Raw genomic sequence first — 20,111 nt, 5'->3', positions numbered from 1 at the left:
TGTAGAGCAAGAAGAATAGGTATATGGATAAAGAGAAATAGGAATAATATATAATTTCTGACTGTTAAAAAAGAGCTTATTCTTTATTATTTATAAAAATATGCCAGTGGGTGCCAATTGCTATATTTTAATTCCATTGCTGTAATTTTAGAAAGCAATAATAATAATAATAATAATAATAATAATATATTGTAGGAACTATAACATATATAACAAAATATAAGAAAATAAAAAGAATGAAAAGTGAGAGGAAGGTAAGTTGAATTATGTAGTTGTACGATTTTTTTTTTTTTTAAGATTTTATTTATTTATTTGAGACAGAGAGAATGAGAGAGAGAGAGCACATGAAAGGGGGGAGGGTCAGAGGGAGAAGCAGGCTCCCTGCCGAGCAGGGAGCCCGATGTGTGACTCGATCCAGGGACTCCAGGATCATGACCTGAGCCGAAGGCAGTCGCTTAACCAACTGAGCCACCCAGGCGCCCAGTTGTACGATTCTTACATTGTTTTTAAAATAGTATTATATTACTTGAAAGTAGATCATGAATACTTAAAGATAAATAATGTAATCACTAGAACAATCATCAAAATTAACACAAAAATATAACTAAATGACTTAGGATGGTTTGACTTATGGTTTTTCAACTCTACAGTCTTTCAAGGATGGTGAAAAGCAAAATTCATTCAGTAGAAAGCAAACTTTGAATTTTGATCTTTTCCTGAGCTGGCTATATGCAGTTGAATACTCTCTTGTGATTCTCAGGGGCAGTGAGCTGCCACTCCCATTCAGCCATGTGATCAGGAGGGTAAACAACCCAACACCTACAGCCATGGTTTGTCACTTTCAGTACAGTTTTCAATAAATTACATGAGATATTCAACCTTTATTATAAATGAGGCTTTGTGTTAGATGACTTTGCCTAACTATAGGCTAATGTGTTTTGAGCATGCTTAAGGTAAGCTGGGCTAAGCTATGATGTTTGGTAGATTTGGTGTATTAAAAACATTTTTGACTTATGATATATTTAACTTATGATGGGTTTATCAGGACACAGGCCCATTGTAAGTTGAGAAAAATCTGTACTTTGGTGTGGCTATCTAGTATTACACTAAGTAGACTTTAAGAAAACTAGTACCAAAAAAAACCTTTCCTAATGTTGAAAGGATCAAGTTCATGGAGAACACCAAGAATAGTAAATGTGTATGCACTTTGAAGGCTTCCATATACATGAGGGAAACTGGCAGAAATAAAGGGGAAATAAACAAATACAAGGCATAGTTTGAAATTTAATAAGCTTCTCTCAGAATTTGATAAAATAGACCCAAAGAAGTGAAAATTAAATATAAATGATTTGAAAAACATTGACCAACATGATCTAATTGACACTGAATACCACACCTAACAAATACACATGGGACATTTATTAGCCTAGACTATAGGTTGATTACTAAAATATATTTTAATAAATATTGAAGGCTTGAAGTCAGTTTATATCATCTGACCACAGTGGTATTTACTTAGAAATTGATAGATATTTGATAATAAGATAACTGAAAAAAAAATCCCTAAGTATTTGGAAATATATCAACATACCTCTAGATAAACCATGGAACAAAAAAATAAACATTAATTTTTTAAATGTCATAATTTATATAATACCAGAAATGATATCCTTTGCAAGTACTTAAACTTGGAATAAAAATTTAGATGTTAACTTAGAAATGTGTTAGGGGCTACATAGCTTTTCAAAATCTTTTTAGAGGGTACTTGGGTGCCGAAGTGTGAAATCTACTGCTGGAGCTCATGGGAAATAGTTAATGAATAATTCTTGCCATCAGAGACCATAACAGTGAAGGGTGCAATGGGGAAAAGGGTGATGAGTACAATAGGGATTGTGGGTCTTATATTTCTACCTCACTGCCAGGTTTGTGTCTTGAGAAGGTACAGGACCCTGGAGGTACAGGATTCCTGTGAAGCATGCGCGCGTGTGCGCGCACACACACACACACATACACACACCCACACACACACACTCTCCCCAGTAATTTTAGTGGGGAGAGGCCCTTGGCTTGTTTCCCAGAATGATGCAAGAATAGCAGAAATACTCCTCTTCTTCTAACAGTGTCTGGATGCAGTGGAAAGCTCATCTGCTCTGACAGGACTTTGTATCAGCAACAAGGGACAGCTCAGGGGATACCTGTATACTGATGGTTAAGTTCAAACAAAAAAACGATGTTGCCATGGATGCTGATATAGATAAATGACATCAAATATCAGTTGAATTATTCTGGTGCAATCTGAGATAAAAGAGGGACAAATGCTCAAATATTTGAAAGAAATAGTTTTGTTCTCCTGGTAGAAAAATAATCGCATGTACTCACTGAGCTTTCACTATGTGTCAGGCCCTGTAAGAATCAGTTGAAGATAGCTGTTTTGTGGATTTATGTGTGCATAATCTGTGATATAACAAATACATACATATGCATACATGAAAACTTTACTGATTGTCCCAGGCTGATATGGCTTAGGTAGCACCTCCTCAGTATTTTGTTTCTCATAGCTGCTTTTCCTATTCATGAGTCAAGCTGACTCCCAACATCAACCACAGTTTACAACTGCCAAGTCACATCAACTCAAAAGAAGATAACTCTGAAGGTCCCACTTCTCTGACAAGCCATGATGTGGCAGAAAAAGGAAGATGATTATAACCTCCCGCATCCAACACGCAAGCTCAAATCACTAACAGGAAAAATAAAACAAAAAGCTTCAACTCCTTTTTTCCTATATAGAATCATAGAAATAACATTCTGAAAAGACTAAGAAAATAGGAAATTCCTTTCATGTCATTGTACCTCCTCATGAGCCAAGATCACATGTATATTGAAAAATACCGGGTGCCTGGGTGGCTCAGTCGTTAAGCGTCTGCCTTCGGCTCAGGTCATGATCCCAGGGTCCTGGGATCGAGTCCCGCATCGGGCTCCCTGCTCCGCGGGAAGCCTGCTTCTCCCTCTCCCACTCCCCCACTTGTGTCCCCTCTCTCGCTGTCTCTGTCGCTGTCAAATAAATAAATAAAATCTTTTAAAAAAAAAAAGAAAAAAGAAAAATACCCAGAGGAACAACAGGAGTGACTTTTATTTTCATAATAATTTTATCATATATCCATTCTGCCATGCAGAAATCATTATGGTTTTTGGTCTCATAAAATGTTTGAATGACATTTTTATATAAATAATTCAGAGAAACTCTTAAGGAATAGACTTTGTCCTGCTTTTGTTCTTGTGGAACACAGAGGTAACCTTGCATAGAATAAATGGTTTTAATGTGTTTGTCACAATGCCATTCTTTAAGTAACACTCAAGCATGGCAACATAATAGCCCTGAGAAATACACAATTCAAACTGTGTGGGAAGTATTATTTTATGAGGCAAGTAGACAAATACACTAGTCACTATAGTGAGGATGGCATTTTCTTGTCTTGAAGCTAGTTCTTCCAACTCTCAATACCTATGCACTATGAAAGTAATATTGTTATGAAACTATAAAAATTGAAATCTATATATCAGAAGCCCCTTAGGAAAAACAATTTATTGACAATGAAGTTCACTGAGTGGCACATACACCGAATTTATAGCAATTGATTTTGATTTTGCAGTAAGGCTCGTGTTCTTGTGCAAAAGGTGACTGGATAAAATGATCATGGGATAAACTCTTAAGGAAAAAAAATAAAAATTCAGTCTTCCATAGGTTTGTCATCATGCATAAAACTCAATGAAATTCTCACTGCTTCTGGGTAAGTAAACATTTTCACTTAGTCTGATTATTTCCTTGTCTAGATTTAAGGTTTTTACAGGCTTTACTACACTGGAAAATAAAGCTGCAATGTCTCTCTTGACTTGAGCTACAAGAATAGATATAAGAAACCATTATCTTTTTTCTTTTTTTTTAGTAGAAGCACATTTTTTAACTTTTATTTGATTGTCAATAATCTGATGTGGAAGTGATTGCATCATGCTTCATTTCCATGGACTCTGCATTACCTTGGTCTTCAGAATGTGATTTATAGAAAATATCCCTCTGAAGTTTCATTTCCACTCCAGTTACAGGACCAGTTTTAAAGTAGATAGAAAAATGCCCCAAGGATTTCACAGTCTCCTGAGATTAGGGCAGCCATCATGGTATCTCCGGTCCTCAGTGTAGAGGAGATCCATAAATGTTGATAAATAGAAAAATATGTATACAGTTTTTATTTCCCCACTTGTCATGACAGCATATCAGCAAATCATTCTCATACCCTATCATAATATAATAACACCAGTGGCTTAGTTGTATTATTTTCCATGCTTTGCAACACTTGTTCCCTTCAAATAATTCATTAATCTCCCCAACATCCTGGAAAAGCCTCTACTGTGTAGGTGAACTGGGAGCAGTATTACAGAGTTACCATGAAATTTCTTGAGTCCCATATTCCTCTAGAATTTCTTCTTTGCTCTCCTTTTATAGTATAAAAGTCTCTGTCCCTCCTATGTATCTGTTGGATCAGCCTGTTTTGTTTCCTTTCCTTTAATTCTTTTTTTAAATTTTATTATGTTACATACATTACATCATTAGTTTTTGATGTGGTGTTCCATGGTTCATTGTTTGCCTATAACACCCAGTGCTCCATGCAGAACGTGCCCTCTTTAATACCCATCACCAGGCTAACCCATCCCCCCACCACCCTCCCCTCTGGAACCCTCAGTTTGTTTCTCAGAGTCTATAGCCTCTCATGGTTCGTCTCCCCCTCTGATTTCCCCCCTTTCGTTTTTCCCTTCCTACTATCTTCTTTTTTTTAACATATAATGTATTATTTGTTTCAGAGGTACAGGTCTGTGATTCAACAGTCTTACAGTCTTACACAATTCACAGCGCTCGCCATAGCACAGTATCTTTTTCTTAAATTTTTTTTCCCTTAGGTAGGAGGCATAAAGTCTCAAACATTAAAATGATAAGAAATATATTAAAATTATTTTAAGTTAAAGTTAAGATGAAATATAAGCAAGAGAGATACTGAAAAATAATGGGGCAATTAGGGAGTAGTGCCGAATCATCAGGTTGGAAGATTCGTTGAGATAACTTTTAATATATTTTTTTGTTCATGTTTTCTCCACTCACATTATTACAGACTTAAAGCCCAGAAATAGAAGAAATCTCTAATATTTCTGTCTTTCAAATGTGTTAGCAGAATTATGAATTAACTTGTGGCTTCCTTCCCCTCAATTTTATAAAAGCTGATTTTACCTGGTAAGGTGTTAAGTGATCCACTGACTGAAGGCTCCCCAACCTGGGTCACTGGCATTTAACTTGACAAAGAACACAACAGAAAGATTCCTTCCTGTTCTAGCAGGATGTCACTTTCTGAATAAGGAAACTATTCAGACATTTATTGAATAGTTATTATATCACATATTCTGTTCTAATACTCTACTGGTATGAACTTGGGCAGACAACTAAGGCAAAGAGAAATTCAGTAACTTTTCCAAGACAGTAAACTTGGATTCAAATCCAGGTAGTCTGGCTCCAAGCCCAAGCACTCCTAAACTATACATTTTTCCCCCCACTGTTAGACACAATGCAGTGTGAATAACTATTGATGGATGTACAGTGCCTCTTAAAGAGAAAACAAATATGAATTTGCTTGCATATATGTAAAATATCACAGAAATACACATAGAAATTGACAATATTGGATGTTTCTGGGGTTGGGACTTGAATAAATGAGGGATAATGGTACAAGGAGAGTTTTCCATGTATATTCTTCCAGAAGTTTTGAATTTAGAAATATCTAGATGCATTATTTTTACAAAAATGGATAAATAACTAAAACTTAAAAAAATTATAAGATTCAGTAGATTCTATCATGTCAACAAGCAATTATATATCCAACATTAAAAAGAAAAGTTGAAGACATTCTTGGGGAATTCAACATGTTTTATTTTGCCAGGCAAATGATTTCTTCAATATCCAATTAAATATCAATGTACTAACTACATTTAGTTTATTTTCTCACAGAGTGAACATTCACCGTAATGACAGTTTCATCATGCTAAAATCTATCCACAAACCTACACTTTGAAAAAAAGTGCATTCCTAGGAAATTTTATGTACAATACAAATGGAAAACATATTAAGTCATCAAAATGTCAAACTACACAAAATAAAACTAGTTAACCACCAATATTCAGTATACGTTGACATTATTTTGGAGAAAGAAAATTTTCTTTACATTTGGCAGTTATGTTGAAGAATTTCTATAATTTTAAAAGTATATACAATTGAATAATGTTCAAAGGAGAAGGTATTAAATAGCACAAATAATATTAAAAAACTAAATACCCTCATTGTCTATCAGTTTGTGTTTACATGAAGCAAGGGGACCTGTGTAGTTTACCCTATCTTCTGACTCTAAAACAATTTTACTTTAAACTCTGTACATAGAATAGATTGGCCATAAACACTGAAGATGGTTTTGGCCTTCCATTGACACATATTTCTATTTATGCACATAGCAGGCAAAATATTTGTATAATGAACTGCTTTACAGAATACTTCAGAATCATACACATTTGGAAGAATAGCTTTTATTAATATTAGCTTATTTTTGAATGAACATTATTTATGTTGTGTATTTTAACTGCTATGTTTGCCCCCACTGAGGCCTCCTCTTATAATATCATAATTTACCACCACTTAAATAATAAATCATATTCTTAAATTCTGATCAATGATTGCATTCATTTTGACAATGGTTTAGTTCTTGAAGCTTTTATTCTGTGGTGCTTAAGAAAGTAATAAGTCTACCTTACCTTCTTTGTGGACTGTTAACTACAAATAAAATTTTGTACTAGATTTTGAATAGGTCTATGATGCAATTTCTATTTGTACCTGGAAACATGAAAATTTCTTTACAAGTAAATAAAATGAAAAGGCAAATTTGTGTTTTTAAAGGAAATATAACAGTATAAAGAGATTTTTCATATTTCTCCCATCTAATTGTTATTTGGAATAAAAGGTTCAATAATAAATTTTTCTAATGAAATGACCCAAACATACAGTTAGAAGAAAATTATTTTATTCATTACAAAACTTACCACATCTGTATTTATATACCAGGGAACCTAATGCACCAGCATTCTTTTAAAAGAAAGTATGTCTATTTTTGTTCATATTCAAATTTTTTTCATTTGTCCACAAAATGAGCACTTCTCCAGCACATACTAAAGATTATTTTAAAAAAATGAACTGGTGACTTAAAAATCGTATGATATCTGAGGTTGATAAACCAAAAAAATGTGAGAATTAATTATTGAAATTAATCACTGATGGTAAAAACTAGTCACATTTTTTATAAACAGCTTTTAATAAAATCGTATTTCTTACTTTATTTTTCCCCATTTTGATAGTTTCACCTCTCATATACAAGTTTGATATTTCATTTTTTCTTCATATAGTGTTTACTTTGCCACACAGACTAGAAAATTAGAATACAGTAATTAAGTAAACAGTGTAAGATTATATTCTGAGTCTATAATAACTTAAATAACTTCCAAAAAAAGTGCTTTTGTTTGGAAGATGATAGCATAAGAATATAAACTTAAATGTTTCACTGACATAACTCTAATCAAAGATGTTTATGGGTGAGGATCATTCATTTTATCTTCCTAAAACAAGGAAACAAAGATCAATAGCAGATATCAGCAACTGACCGTTTTTACAATAAAAAAATTAATATATTTCACTGTAAGTATATAAACTGTTCATTTTTCTGTATGAATCACTCAATGTTTTATACAACTTTTAGATGCCCTCTTCCTTGATTTGTATCTATTCTACATTTCTTTTGACAGCCCTACTCTATTACATGTATTTATACAACTTTTACAATGTAAAAGTTGTGAACTTGGCATTTGTTTCCATATATAAAATTACTGGCAATTCCAAATCTAAACCCGTAAAGCAAGGAAGGAAGATCACGGGGTTATAGCCCTCATTCAATTAAGGGATGTAAGAATTTTAGTTTCATAGCCGCCATACTGATTTTGAAGGAAAAGTAAATAAAGATATAAATAAAATCTGGGTTAAGTTAAATATTTATATGCACCATGAGGACCATGACATGTCTAGTGCTAGTCAATATCATACAAGAAAATGCATGCTCATTTCAGTTCATGTAATACTCACTTGAGGAGTGAGTAACACCTTTCTCAGGAATTTCCCATGGGTAAAGCACAAGGTTCTTTGCTCAAAATTTGATCATTGAAGACAGACTATTCTTTACTGGAAGCATAAGCCCCAAGTAAGAGAATATTATGACTCTGGCAACTGATTCCTCCTGTTTCTACTTTTCCGGCTATTGATGAGAGCTTTTAACTTGCCATAGTCCCCTCTTATCTTCTGAGATTCTTCTTGTTGATGTTGCTGCCGAGTGTCTTTGCAGTACTGATTAATCATCTGCATTTCTGAGTGGCTGAATGCCCCCATGATGTCCTTTGGGTGGAAGGGTAAAGCCCTCACAGAGCTGGCCCAGGTCCATGGGGACCATTTGTCTGTCACAACAGCCACCATTTCAGAATCTAAAACTTTAAAGTTGATCTTGGCTATGGTCTGCTTGAAGCTGTTCTCTGTTGCAATGCAGTGATACAGTCCTTGGTCAGAATCTTGAACAGAGCGGATTAGAAGTCCTTGTGAAGTGGCTATGATTCGTTCATTCAGCTTGACCTAAAAGAGAGAATCATCAAAGATCCCAAACCTGACTCTATGTCTTCTAAAAAGATATGAGCAACATATACAGAGTATCTCTGGACTTGCAAATTTGGCGAAAGCATCAAGTACTGATTACCTTCCTTCTTAGTGAACACAAAGTTTTGGTCAGTTCCATTGCCTGTTTGACACAAGAGATCTTGTCTCACGAGCAATGAATCTATTAAAGAGAGGGTGAAGTTATCACCCATATTGCCAAAAATAGCTTCAAGTTCATTCCCTTTGGACAGAAGTAGCTTTTGTACATATAAGCACAGAGTTTTGGTTGCATTTGGAGTGTGAATCACAGTCAACAGATAAAAATAAAATTCATAGAATAATTTAAAATATCTTTTTGTCCTGGCGTTCTTGCCTTTAATTGCAACAAAAATACTCTCTTATTAGTAAAATCATGAAGCCACAGTTAAATGGTTGAATTTTACCATTTTTCAATGATGAGTGTTCTCCTAACTAAAAATGGAAACAATTCATTACTTTACTGAGTAGTAAGACAACTCAAAAAAAATTATATAAACAGAGGCAGAGTTTTGAACACTATCAAGGGCTTTTTCCAATTATCCCAAACTAAAGAATGACTAAAAATAAGCTGAAATGCCATCATCTTCTGCGTCTTCCAAATGGTTTTACTTTCCAAGGAAAGGTAATAAAAAGCTATGAAGTTAATATTTAATTACTTTACAGGCTTATCCTGAAAAAACTCTCATGTGCTGGATATTAGTTAAATGCATGAAATTCATCTTTCTTAAAGTTCCAGCTATAGTACTGCCAACAAACAGACTAAAAAGCTAAGTGGTAAGAAGTTCCTTGACATGGGGACTCTGGAATGCTCTTTCACTGAGGGGGGCAGAAATTGACCCAAATCAAAATAAAGAAATGTATGTAAAATGTGTTGCTAAATGGTAAATTTCTGCATAAGTACATATCTAATTACTGATGAAATAAAAATCAAAGATAGATTGTTTTAGATAAAAAGTAGCCCCCGCCCCCCCCCGCAAAAAGCACAAAAAGGCAAAGTATAGTATTGAAATACAGATAAGAGAACAGATCTAGAAAAGGGAGATCAGGAAGTAGGACTGAAATATATAAAGCAAAGTTTAGATGTTAATTTAATTTTTAAAGTTTAAATGTGTCTCAAAAATAGTTTCAATCACGTAGAAGTGTACTCAGAAACAAAAGGAAAAGGAAGCCTTTTCTATGTGTGCAAAATTAGGAAAAAATTTGGAGGTCAATTTTATAAATTCACATAACATGCATATAGTATTTGATGCAGAAATTTCATTTCTAGGAATTTTTTTTAAAGATTTTATTTATTTATTTGACACAGACACAGTGAGAGAGGGAACACAAGCAGGGGGAGTGGGAGAGGGAGAAGCAGTCTCCCCGCTGAGCAAGGAGCCCGATGCGGGGCTCAATCCCAGGACCCTGGAATCCTGACCTGAGCTGAAGGTAGATGCCTAACTGACTGAGCCACCCAGGTGCCTCATCATTTCTAGGAATTTGTACAGAAGATATACTCACAAGTGTGCAAATATTCATTTATATGATGTTTTTGATAAGAAGCAAAACAATAACCTTAAGCGATAGATAGCTTTAAAAAAAAAAGATATATTCGTATAGTGGAATACTGTAGCCAAGAAAAAATAAGTTAGCTCCAAGTGTACTGATATTAAAGTGTGTGTGTGTACATTACCGAGAGACAAAGAGAGAGAGAGAAAGACAAAAATAGGAAAATGATGGGGAACATTTGGAAGAATACATTATGATTTAATATATAATTCTTAGTAGCTTCATATACTCCACGAAGTATGAATAAATATTGAAGTGGAGGTGAGGAGATCTTTTAGTTTTCACTTTATGCTATTCAGTATCAACTATTTACATTTTCATCCATGAGCTTTTATCATTTGTCTTACATTTTTTTTTAAAGTTCAATATTTATATATCATTAACATGAGAAATAAGTGTGTGTTTGCCTAAACTATTAAGGATGAATTAGGATAAATTTAATAAGACAGTAATAATTTGTTCAACTAAATTAAGAATGAATGGAATTACACTCTATAAATTTTGGATAAAATAGATTTGCACAATTATAGTTAATTTTTTCATAGTCTTATAGCATTCTTATGTTTTTGAGATTAGAAGAAAAAGCAAGATAGTAATAATTGAGTGTACATTCTTGAGCATTCTGAAATAAAATGTTAGAAATACCACAAAGATGATTCAGTCATTAAATCTATTAACTCATTCCATTTTTAACTCCATTTATTAATTTCTGTGGCATGTATTCAAGCTTGCATGTACTCATTTTCTTTAAATAATAGAAATTTTATTCACTTATTGTATGTTATTGTATTTAACTTTTTACTGAATTAAAGAAAAACATTTTATTTATACTAGGTAATCTCTGCTTGAGTTTCAAATTTCCAATTCACATATGAACACACAGAACTTCTCAGGAAGGACTGTTCATGACCATGTGCCATGCTCTGGTCTAAGAACTTCATTTCTGTATGATAATCATCATAACACAGTATGACTTCTACTCCAGGTTACTTTCTTTTTTTTTTTTTTTAAGATTTTTTATTTAATTGACAGAGACACACACAGCGAGAGAAGGAACACAAGCAGGGGGAGTGGGAGAGGGAGAAGCAGACTCCCCGCTGAGCTGGGAGCCTGATGCGGGGCTCGATCCCAGGACCCTGGGATCACGACCTGAGCCGAAGGCAGCCGCTTAACCGACTGAGCCACCCAGGCGCCCCTCCAGGTTACTTTCTAAGGCAATTAGTATTACCATTTACATCCATTCAAAAGAATTTAAAATTAATTAGACTGTAGAAATTTCAAGGTGTCTTTGATGACAGACTTTTGTGGCAAAGAAAAGAGATCTCAAATAAACAATAGTTTTTTATTAATAAAAATGTTTTAAAAGATCTGTTTAGTATCATAGAATTCTGGGGCAAGAAGGAGCCCCAAAGTTCATCTAGCTCCTCTCTCCTCCAGATAGTTAAATCTCTTATGCGAGCGGTCATCAGCCTATGGTTTACTATTCCAGTGACAGGGGATACACAATTTCCTAAACAGCTCATACTGTCTTTGGACAGGCAGGTCTGAGTTGTAAAGTATTTTCTCATGTGGAGCCAACATGTATTTCAGTAGCTTTGATGCAAGTGTCTGTGTTCTATAGCTTGGGGTTGTATCCATTCTAAATATCTCCAATTAACTTAATATTTGGTACCCAAACTGCCCATGACAGACGGATACACCCAAATGCAAAAGGCTCCATTTTCCCCTTTGCTCCATCAGATTTTATGACACTGCTTATAGCATTACATTTTAGACTACCCTAAGGCTTTATGTACACATATATATTTTTCTTCTTCTTCCTCTCATCTGTCAGTACAATATGACAACAATATTACTGGAGCTCATTATTTATAATATTTCACCCTAAGCCATTTTACAATGCTTCCCTTTTCAAACGGCTCTTTCCGATCAGTGAAAGGTTGTCAGTGTAGTTTTCTTTGAAAAACTGTTTTTCCATATCACTAAATAAAGGCAATGGTCCCATAAACAATGATTCCATATATTACCGAACCAAAACCCTAGAGTCATGGATAATAAAGCAAAGGAAACAGACTACCACATAGCAGAAAAATGCTCCTTACCATAAAAGTTATAGTTTAGCATAATTTCTGGCTGAGGAAACACTGAACTTTTTTTAAAGCCCCCTTTTAGCTCGTGAATCACACAAAGGTGCTGCTGTGTGAGAACCTGGCCTCTGGTTTTGCACACATCTTGTTTCTTTTACGAATGCTTCCTCATATCAGTACCCTGTCTTGAGTGCTCAAGCTCTTGTTCCAATCACCGTATCATAGAAGGGAACAGGCAGCAAGGATTTCTAATTAATTCATCATCTCTACAGACAAAGGATTTTAAAGAAAGTGGCACTTGTCATCCCAAAGACATAAAAGGATGTTCATATGCCTTTTCTTTCTCATTTGATCTGAACCTCACTGAGGGATGGTGATCGAATGTCTTTCCAAAGCCCTGATTGATTGCTGCTGGGGTGTGCTACTCACCTCTTTCCTCCTGTCTTTGTCTTTCTGTAACAGCCACTTGATAGATGCCTGTGGAGACTTCGGGGCACACTCAAGGAAAGTGGTGTTATTTTTTACTCCATACTGAACAATTTCAGCTGCATTTCTATATGCTGAAAAGCAAAAATAAGAGAGAGAAGAGAATTTAGAACATATTCTCCTATATGAATGTTTATTGCTCTATAAAACTGTCATCATCTATAGAAGCCCGAAAAGGCAATCTTTAATCATTTAACAAGCAGACTATTAGACATTGTTTACCTGTTGTGCTTAACCTAAAGGGAAGGAGAGAAAGGCATAAGGGAATCAATGTTTATTCAAGAAGTACTCTATACCAAGGAATGTCCTTAATATCACTTTGAACATTTATTTAATTATTACAATATCCTTACAAATTAGGTTTTCTCAGCTTTTCAGAGCTGAGCAAGCCAATGCTGTGAATTACTAGGAAACATATCCTACTTGAAGAGTTAGTAAGTGCCAGGCATTATTAAAGCCAGGTTCATCCATACTCGGTGGAGTATAGATAGAATTCAGAAGCATCAGGAAAAGTCAGAAAGCCAAGTGTGGATGCAGCAGGAAGTAGTGGTTGAGAACACAAATCTTTGGAATCAGAGGTATTGGAGGTAAAATTCTGACTTCACCAATACTGACCATGCAACCTTCGACAACTTACTTGACCCTTCTGTGTCTCAGTTTTACTTGGCTCTAAAACATGGATTATATTTTCATACAGGTTCTGTACTGAGATTCTTAATTCAGGAAGACCATGTAGTATAATCATGTGGTAGCTTAGACAGGAACAGCCTCTTCATTCATAAAATGGCGATAATAATAGACCTTACTTTGGTACAGTGTCTTGAGCATTAAGTGTGATAATCCATTAAAAAAGCACTTAACTCAGGTTCTGACACAAAGCCAGCACGCATGTGAGTTCATCATTACCCCCGCTGGCAGTTCTATCACTGTAGCTACTACTATTAGTAGAAATGGCACACATATTTATAAAATACTCAGTAAATAGAGAAATGGTGACCTGGATTTATTCCCTCAATTAGATGTATGGAACCACTAAGCAAAATGTGTCACAATTTTCTCCTTATAGTTCATGGAGTTAGTAATATGAAGGTCAGTCTTTACCAAAGAAAGGCCCAGACTCAAAAATACTAGCAATAGGAGTCTTGGTGTTAATTGTTAGCAACCAGTGGGTCTCTAGCACCAAGAGATCTCCGCCTGAAGAGATGTCACTGGTGGGGTTCAGGTGGAGGGGACAAGGTTGGTGGGGAAAGTATAATAACATGTGATCTTTATGTCAGGATGGGAAGAAATGGGTTAGACTGATCCTAAGACAGAGGCACAATTCTCAGAAGTATTGGAATGGTTATGAATTATAAAGCCGAGGCAGTGGTACACCCATGTTCAGAGCAGGATTAATTATAATAGCCCAAAGTGGAAGCGATCCAAGTGTCCAGTGATAGATGAATAAACAAAATGTGATATAAACACACAATAAAATATTTTTTTCCATTTTCAACAGAGAAGAAATCCTGACACGTGTTACAACACGAACGAACCCCGAAGAAGTGCAATAAGCAGTTACAAAAGGATAAATATTATGTATTTCCACTTATAAGAGGTATTTAGAAGAATCAAATTCATAAAGACAGAAAGTAGAATGGTGGTTTCCAGAAGCTGGTGAAGAGGGAGTTTGTATTTAATGGGCATAGGGTTTCACTTGGGAAAAATAAAACGTTCTAGAGACGGATGTGGTGCTGGTTACACAACAGTGTGAATGTACCTAATGCCACAGAACTATACATTTGAAAATGGTTAAAATGGTAAACTTTAAAAAAAAAATTTAAATTTTCAAATTTTTAAAAAAAGCACCTTTCTTTCCTTAACAAAGAAGACAATAGCTTTGTTTCTTCAGAAAAAAATAATAGCTTGGAAAATCTATAACTGACATCTATGTGAAAGACCTAACCAACTAACACACCCAAGGTAACTGTGGTCACAGACATTTGTTTTTCCTACTATACATACAAATAACGTTCAATTTTTAATTTCCATATGAACACCAAGCATCTTCATAATCTCCCATTAAAACAGAAGATATGAGGGGTGCCTGGGTGGCTCAGTCGTTAAGCGTCTGCCTTTAGTCTAGGTCATGATCCCAGGATGGAGCCCAGCATTGGGCTCCCTGCTCAGCGGGAAGCCTGCTTCTCCCTTTCCCACTCCCCCTGCTCGTGTTCCCTCTCTGTGTCAAATAAATAAATAAAATCTTGAAAAAAACAAAACAAAACAAAAAACAGAAGATATGAATTATAACGAGGTTTCCCTCCCTGAAATGTGACATGGAGCAATGCAACTCTTTACCAAGTTTGACCCTTGCTCAGTTTTAATACCTTTTAGATTAAATCCTCTGCACTGAGTCAATGGATTTCCATGCCTCACATCTTGTCTTCGGCTCCTCCTATAAGTGCAGAGACATACATAAAACTAATTTAGAATTAACATTGCCAATTACACCGCATTTAAAAGATTGCATTTTTAATTTCACAGTCTTTTAATTGCCTAAGCTTTCATAAGGAAAAGAGGTCTGATTATCTGACACAGCTATCTGACATTTCTTATTCACCACTTCCATGATAGGATGGGTACTTAACCTTGTTTTCATTCTGAATTAATTCCGTCCCTCCCTATCTACTACTGGTGATAGAATGGCTATGAAATCCTTATTATGTGCATTTCCTGGGTAAATGCTAGATTCCAAATGAATAGTGTAAATTTTAGTTTAGAGACATTTATCAAAAATTTTCCAAGATGAAAACCTCTAGAATATAAAATCACCAGCATCTTCTTTCTTATAATTTTGTTCTTAAATAAACATAGCTTTCTTACGAAAGTCAACATTTTCTAACACTTTCTTGATATATAAAAGCTTTTCTGAAACAGTTGATACATAGAAAATGGACATTTAATATAAAGTTAAGCAAAATTGTTCATTTACTAGAATAAGAATTTTCCTTTAACTTTTTACTTTGAAAAATGTCAAGCCTGGGGCGCCTGGGTGGCTCAGTCATTACGCGTCTGCCTTCGGCTCAGGTCATGATCCCAGGGTCCTGGGATCGAGCCCTGCACTGGGCTCCCTGCTCAGCAGGAAGCCTGCTTCTCGCTCTCCCACTCCCCCTGCTTGTGTTCCCTCTCTCGCTGTCTCTCTGTCAAATAAATAAATAAAATCTTTAAAAAAAAAAAGAAAAAGAAAAATGTCAAGCCTACAGAAGAGTGGATATATGAGTACAATAAACACTGGTATACTTAGATTCATGAATTGTTGTATTTTGCCACATTTATTTTTTCTCTCACATGCAAGTTTTATGTTGTATATATACTTTATGCACATATATGAAAATCTTTAGAAAACAAGTTGCAGACATGATAATGCTTCATTCTTCAATTTCCCTACATAACAACAGTATCATTATCATACTAAATATATGAATATTTATTCCATAATATCATACAATACACATTTTGTGTTAAAATTTCCTTAACTGTCTCCAAAATATCCCTTATGGATTTTTTAAAGTTTGTTCAGGATCCAAAGTTCACTCAATGCATTTTAGTTATTATGTGTCATCAACTTAAGCACTTCAAAATTTAGTTACATTCTTTATAAGTTGGCCATTATTTAAATCAATGTTTTAAATTATTTCAATACTAATTAATTTCCAGAGTCTTGATCCTATGTATATATATATTAGTTTCAATTGTATCACATAGTGAAACAAATCAAAATAGAGCAACCGAAATTCTCTTAGCAATAAATCATGGATATGAAGATTGCTGTTAAGAGAGAAGAAAAAAAAGTGGGGCGCCTGGATGGCTCAGCTGGTTGAGGGTCTGACTCTTGGTTTCGGCTCAGGTCACGGTCTCCCAGTGGTGAGATCAATCCCTGTGGTGGGCTCCACGTACAGCGCAGAGTCTGCCTCAGAATCTCTCTCCCTTTGCCCCTCCCCCGACTCATGCATGCTCTCCTTCTCTCTAAATAAATAAATAAATAAAGTCTTTAAAAAAAGAGAGAGAGAAGGAAATGATCCTCTCTTTAAATATTGGGAATGTAGGGATACATTGATTGTTTACTATCAAGGCTAGGAAGTACATATAAATGAGCATATTACTTAACTGGGTCAGCTGTTAAGTCTCAACATTTTTACCCTTAAAGATAAATTAAAACATTCAGTAAGAAGAGCAGAAATATTAAAATCTCACAGGGATTATCAAATTTACAAAGTGAAACTAATCTCAAAGTTATCAATAGTGAAAAAAATCATTTTAAGGTTACAGCAAATAGTAGTTTGTGTATTCAATGGATTATATAAATCTATGGGAATACAGGTATAAAATTTTGTGTCATTTTTGTATTCTTTTCCCAAAAAATGTCCCATTATCCTCATTCAATTTTACATTTCTTTTTTTTTTAAGATTTTATTTATTTATTTGAAGGAGAGAGAGAGAAAGAAAGCATGCGCAAACAGTGGGGGGAGGGGCAGAGGGAGAGGGAGAAACAGACTTCCCGCTGAGCAGAGCCTGACTGTGGGGCTCAGTCCCAGGACCCCAGGATCATGACCTGAGCTGAAAGCAGACGCTTAACTGACTGAGACACCCAGGCGCCCCTCAATTTTATATTTCTAATACAACAACACACACACAAATTAGTGGAAGTCACTCTTGGCTCAGAAAATACAATTAATGCTGTACTCTAGAATAGCTCCTATATCAGGTTTTTACTGCATTGCATTTGCTATATTTCCAAGCCAGTGTTATTTACTACCAATCAACTTGTGAGTGCACTATATTAAATGACCACCATGTGAGAGTTCTTATGGGTGAACTAGTCATTTTCAGTCATCTAGAGAAGCACTATCATTCACAATGGCTAAATTGATTGTCCTGTGACCAGCACTGTGTTATGGTTTGCATCGCTGGGCAACCTGAATTTACGGGATCACATAGCTTCCAGACATTCTGTACAGAAAAACATTATTATGGGTTGGCCTAAATGATGAGATCAGCAAGAGAGCTATCTGAGATTTTTTGTATTTGTAGATTCCCTTTAGGATATCCGTATAGCATTGCGAAAGCTGGTAGGCAGAGTAATATTATATTTGCATGTAGGTTTGGGATTTGAGCTCAAGTTACCAATGTTTTCTTCCTTAAGTATAATCCTTCAGATACACAATGAAATCATTTTTGTTCTTGTACATAAAACACATATTTACCTGAAGATTGAACTGATTATCTTGTCTTAGAATAAAATTTCTAAGTGCATGTCTGAATCCAGAATAAATAACATTTGAGACTAAATTGCAATATTTAGTACAAATATTTAAGATACTTGAGGATGAAAGGAAAATTGTGTTATTTGCCATAAGCAAACTTTTAAAAAAGAGAAACTACTGAGCCAATGATATTTAACAACTTCATTATATCAAAGTATAAACTCCATTGATTTCCAAGTATCGCTGTAATTCTTATTCCATACAAAGGACACGTTTTTGGTTTTCATTCCTATGAATTCCTCCACGTAATCTTTGTGTTCCAGATAGGTAGACAGTACAACTGAAATAAAATAGGTAAGTTAACACTATTAAAGAAAGTTAGTATGGAAAATACAAGTGATCATTTTTATTATTATTGTTTAATCACTTAAAAATATTATATATGAGAATTTAGGAAATAGTTAATTCAGCAAACATGCTTAGCATCCACTATATGTTTAAGTTTTAAAATAATTTGGAGAACTTACATGGTATAGATATTTGTAGTGAAACTTTCAATGTGCTAGCCAAAGATGGGTGTGAGTAGGCCAAGGAATAAGATAGATGATAGAAAGATAGATAGATGATAGATGACAGATGATAGATAAAGATAGAGATTTCTCAGCCTTTTATGATAGAATTAAGACACTGCTAGAGATTCAGATAGCTCTTTAAATGATTACTATCTCCTCTTTCAACCCATAATACTTTTTTTCCCCTGCTTATACTTTTTTTTTAACTTGAGAAAATATTGACATATAACATTATATTAGTTTCAGGTGTACATTCAATCATTATGTTGTATGCCTGAAACTAATATAATGTTATATGTAAATTATTTCTCAATTTAAAAAAATATATATATACACATATATATAATTGATATATATATATATATAGTGAAATAACCACAATAAGTCTAGATAACATCTGTTCCCATAGTCACAAAATTTTTTTTCTTGTGATGAGTACTTTTCAGATGTACTCTATTATGGGGGGGGAGGAGCAAGATGGCGGAGGAGTAGGAGACCTAAATTTCATCTGGTCCCAGGAATTCAGCTAGGTACGGATCAAACCATTCTGAACACCTATGAACTCAACAGGAGATTGAGGAAAAGAATAGCAGCAACTCTCTGAACAGAAAAGCAACCACTTTCTGGAAGGTAGGACGTGCAGAGAAGTGAATCCCAGGCGATATTCGGGAAGATAGACGGTGGGGGAGGGGGCCTCCATTGGCCGCTTCTGGCAAGTGACAGAGCAGCGGAGCACAAAATCGGAACTTTTAGAAGTTGGCTCCGCTGAGGGCAGTCGCTCCAGTGGCTAAGTGGGGGGTGGAACCCTCGTGGGACAGTGTGGTCTCAGGACCCTTGGGTCACAGAAAGACCGGGGATGCCTGAGTGCGGCAGAGCTCCCAGGGATCGGAGCGGGAAGCCGGCTGCAGAGACAGAGCCAAGGTGCAGGCTCTCAGCTCGGGGTTGCCATAAACCGTGATCCGCGGCACAGTCGGGCCACTGCTCCTCCAGCAGGGACCCAACAAGCGGCAGATCCGGGGATCCGGGGAGACTCCCCTTCCTCCCCTTCCTCCCCCTGCGGTGTGGGAGCGCACTGCAGGGATCTGTTGAGTTTGGGGACTCCAGACAGGGTCGTGTGCCAGAGATAGAAACGCTCGGTCACAGGCCGGGTGAGCACGGAGAGCGCCGGAGACCGGGGAGACGGGAGTGACTGACTGCTTTTCTCTGGGGCCTCACTGAGGAGTGGGGCCCTGAGTTCTTGGCTCCTCCAGGGTGGAGATTGGGAGGCCGCCATTTTCACTCTCATCCTCCAAAGCTGGACGGAAAGCTTGCAGGGAACAAAAGCTCCCGAGAGCAAACCTGAGCAGATTACTTAGCCTGGACC

The 20,111-nt window shown here is 35.7% G+C and overlaps 1 protein-coding gene across 1 annotated transcript in view; it reads right to left on the bottom strand.

The window, feature by feature from the left end:
- Window positions 1-6,622: 6,622 nt before the first annotated feature.
- SEMA3C (semaphorin 3C) overlaps window positions 6,623-20,111 on the bottom strand; it is a 166,354-nt gene continuing 152,865 nt past the window's right edge. The window contains exons 14-16 of the mRNA XM_081799705.1: window positions 15,300-15,393; window positions 12,877-13,007; window positions 6,623-8,752 (exon numbers count right to left, since the gene is read on the bottom strand). Coding sequence (XP_081655831.1) covers window positions 8,342-8,752; window positions 12,877-13,007; window positions 15,300-15,393 — 636 coding nt within the window. The 3' untranslated portion in view covers window positions 6,623-8,341. The remainder of the gene's footprint in view (window positions 8,753-12,876; window positions 13,008-15,299; window positions 15,394-20,111) is intronic.

Source organism: Leptonychotes weddellii, chromosome 12 (genome assembly GCF_054177405.1).
Source record: "Leptonychotes weddellii isolate Sample4059 chromosome 12, ASM5417740v2, whole genome shotgun sequence".
NCBI classification, from domain to species: Eukaryota; Metazoa; Chordata; class Mammalia; order Carnivora; family Phocidae; genus Leptonychotes; species Leptonychotes weddellii.
This window is presented reverse-complemented; position numbering and strand designations above follow the sequence as displayed.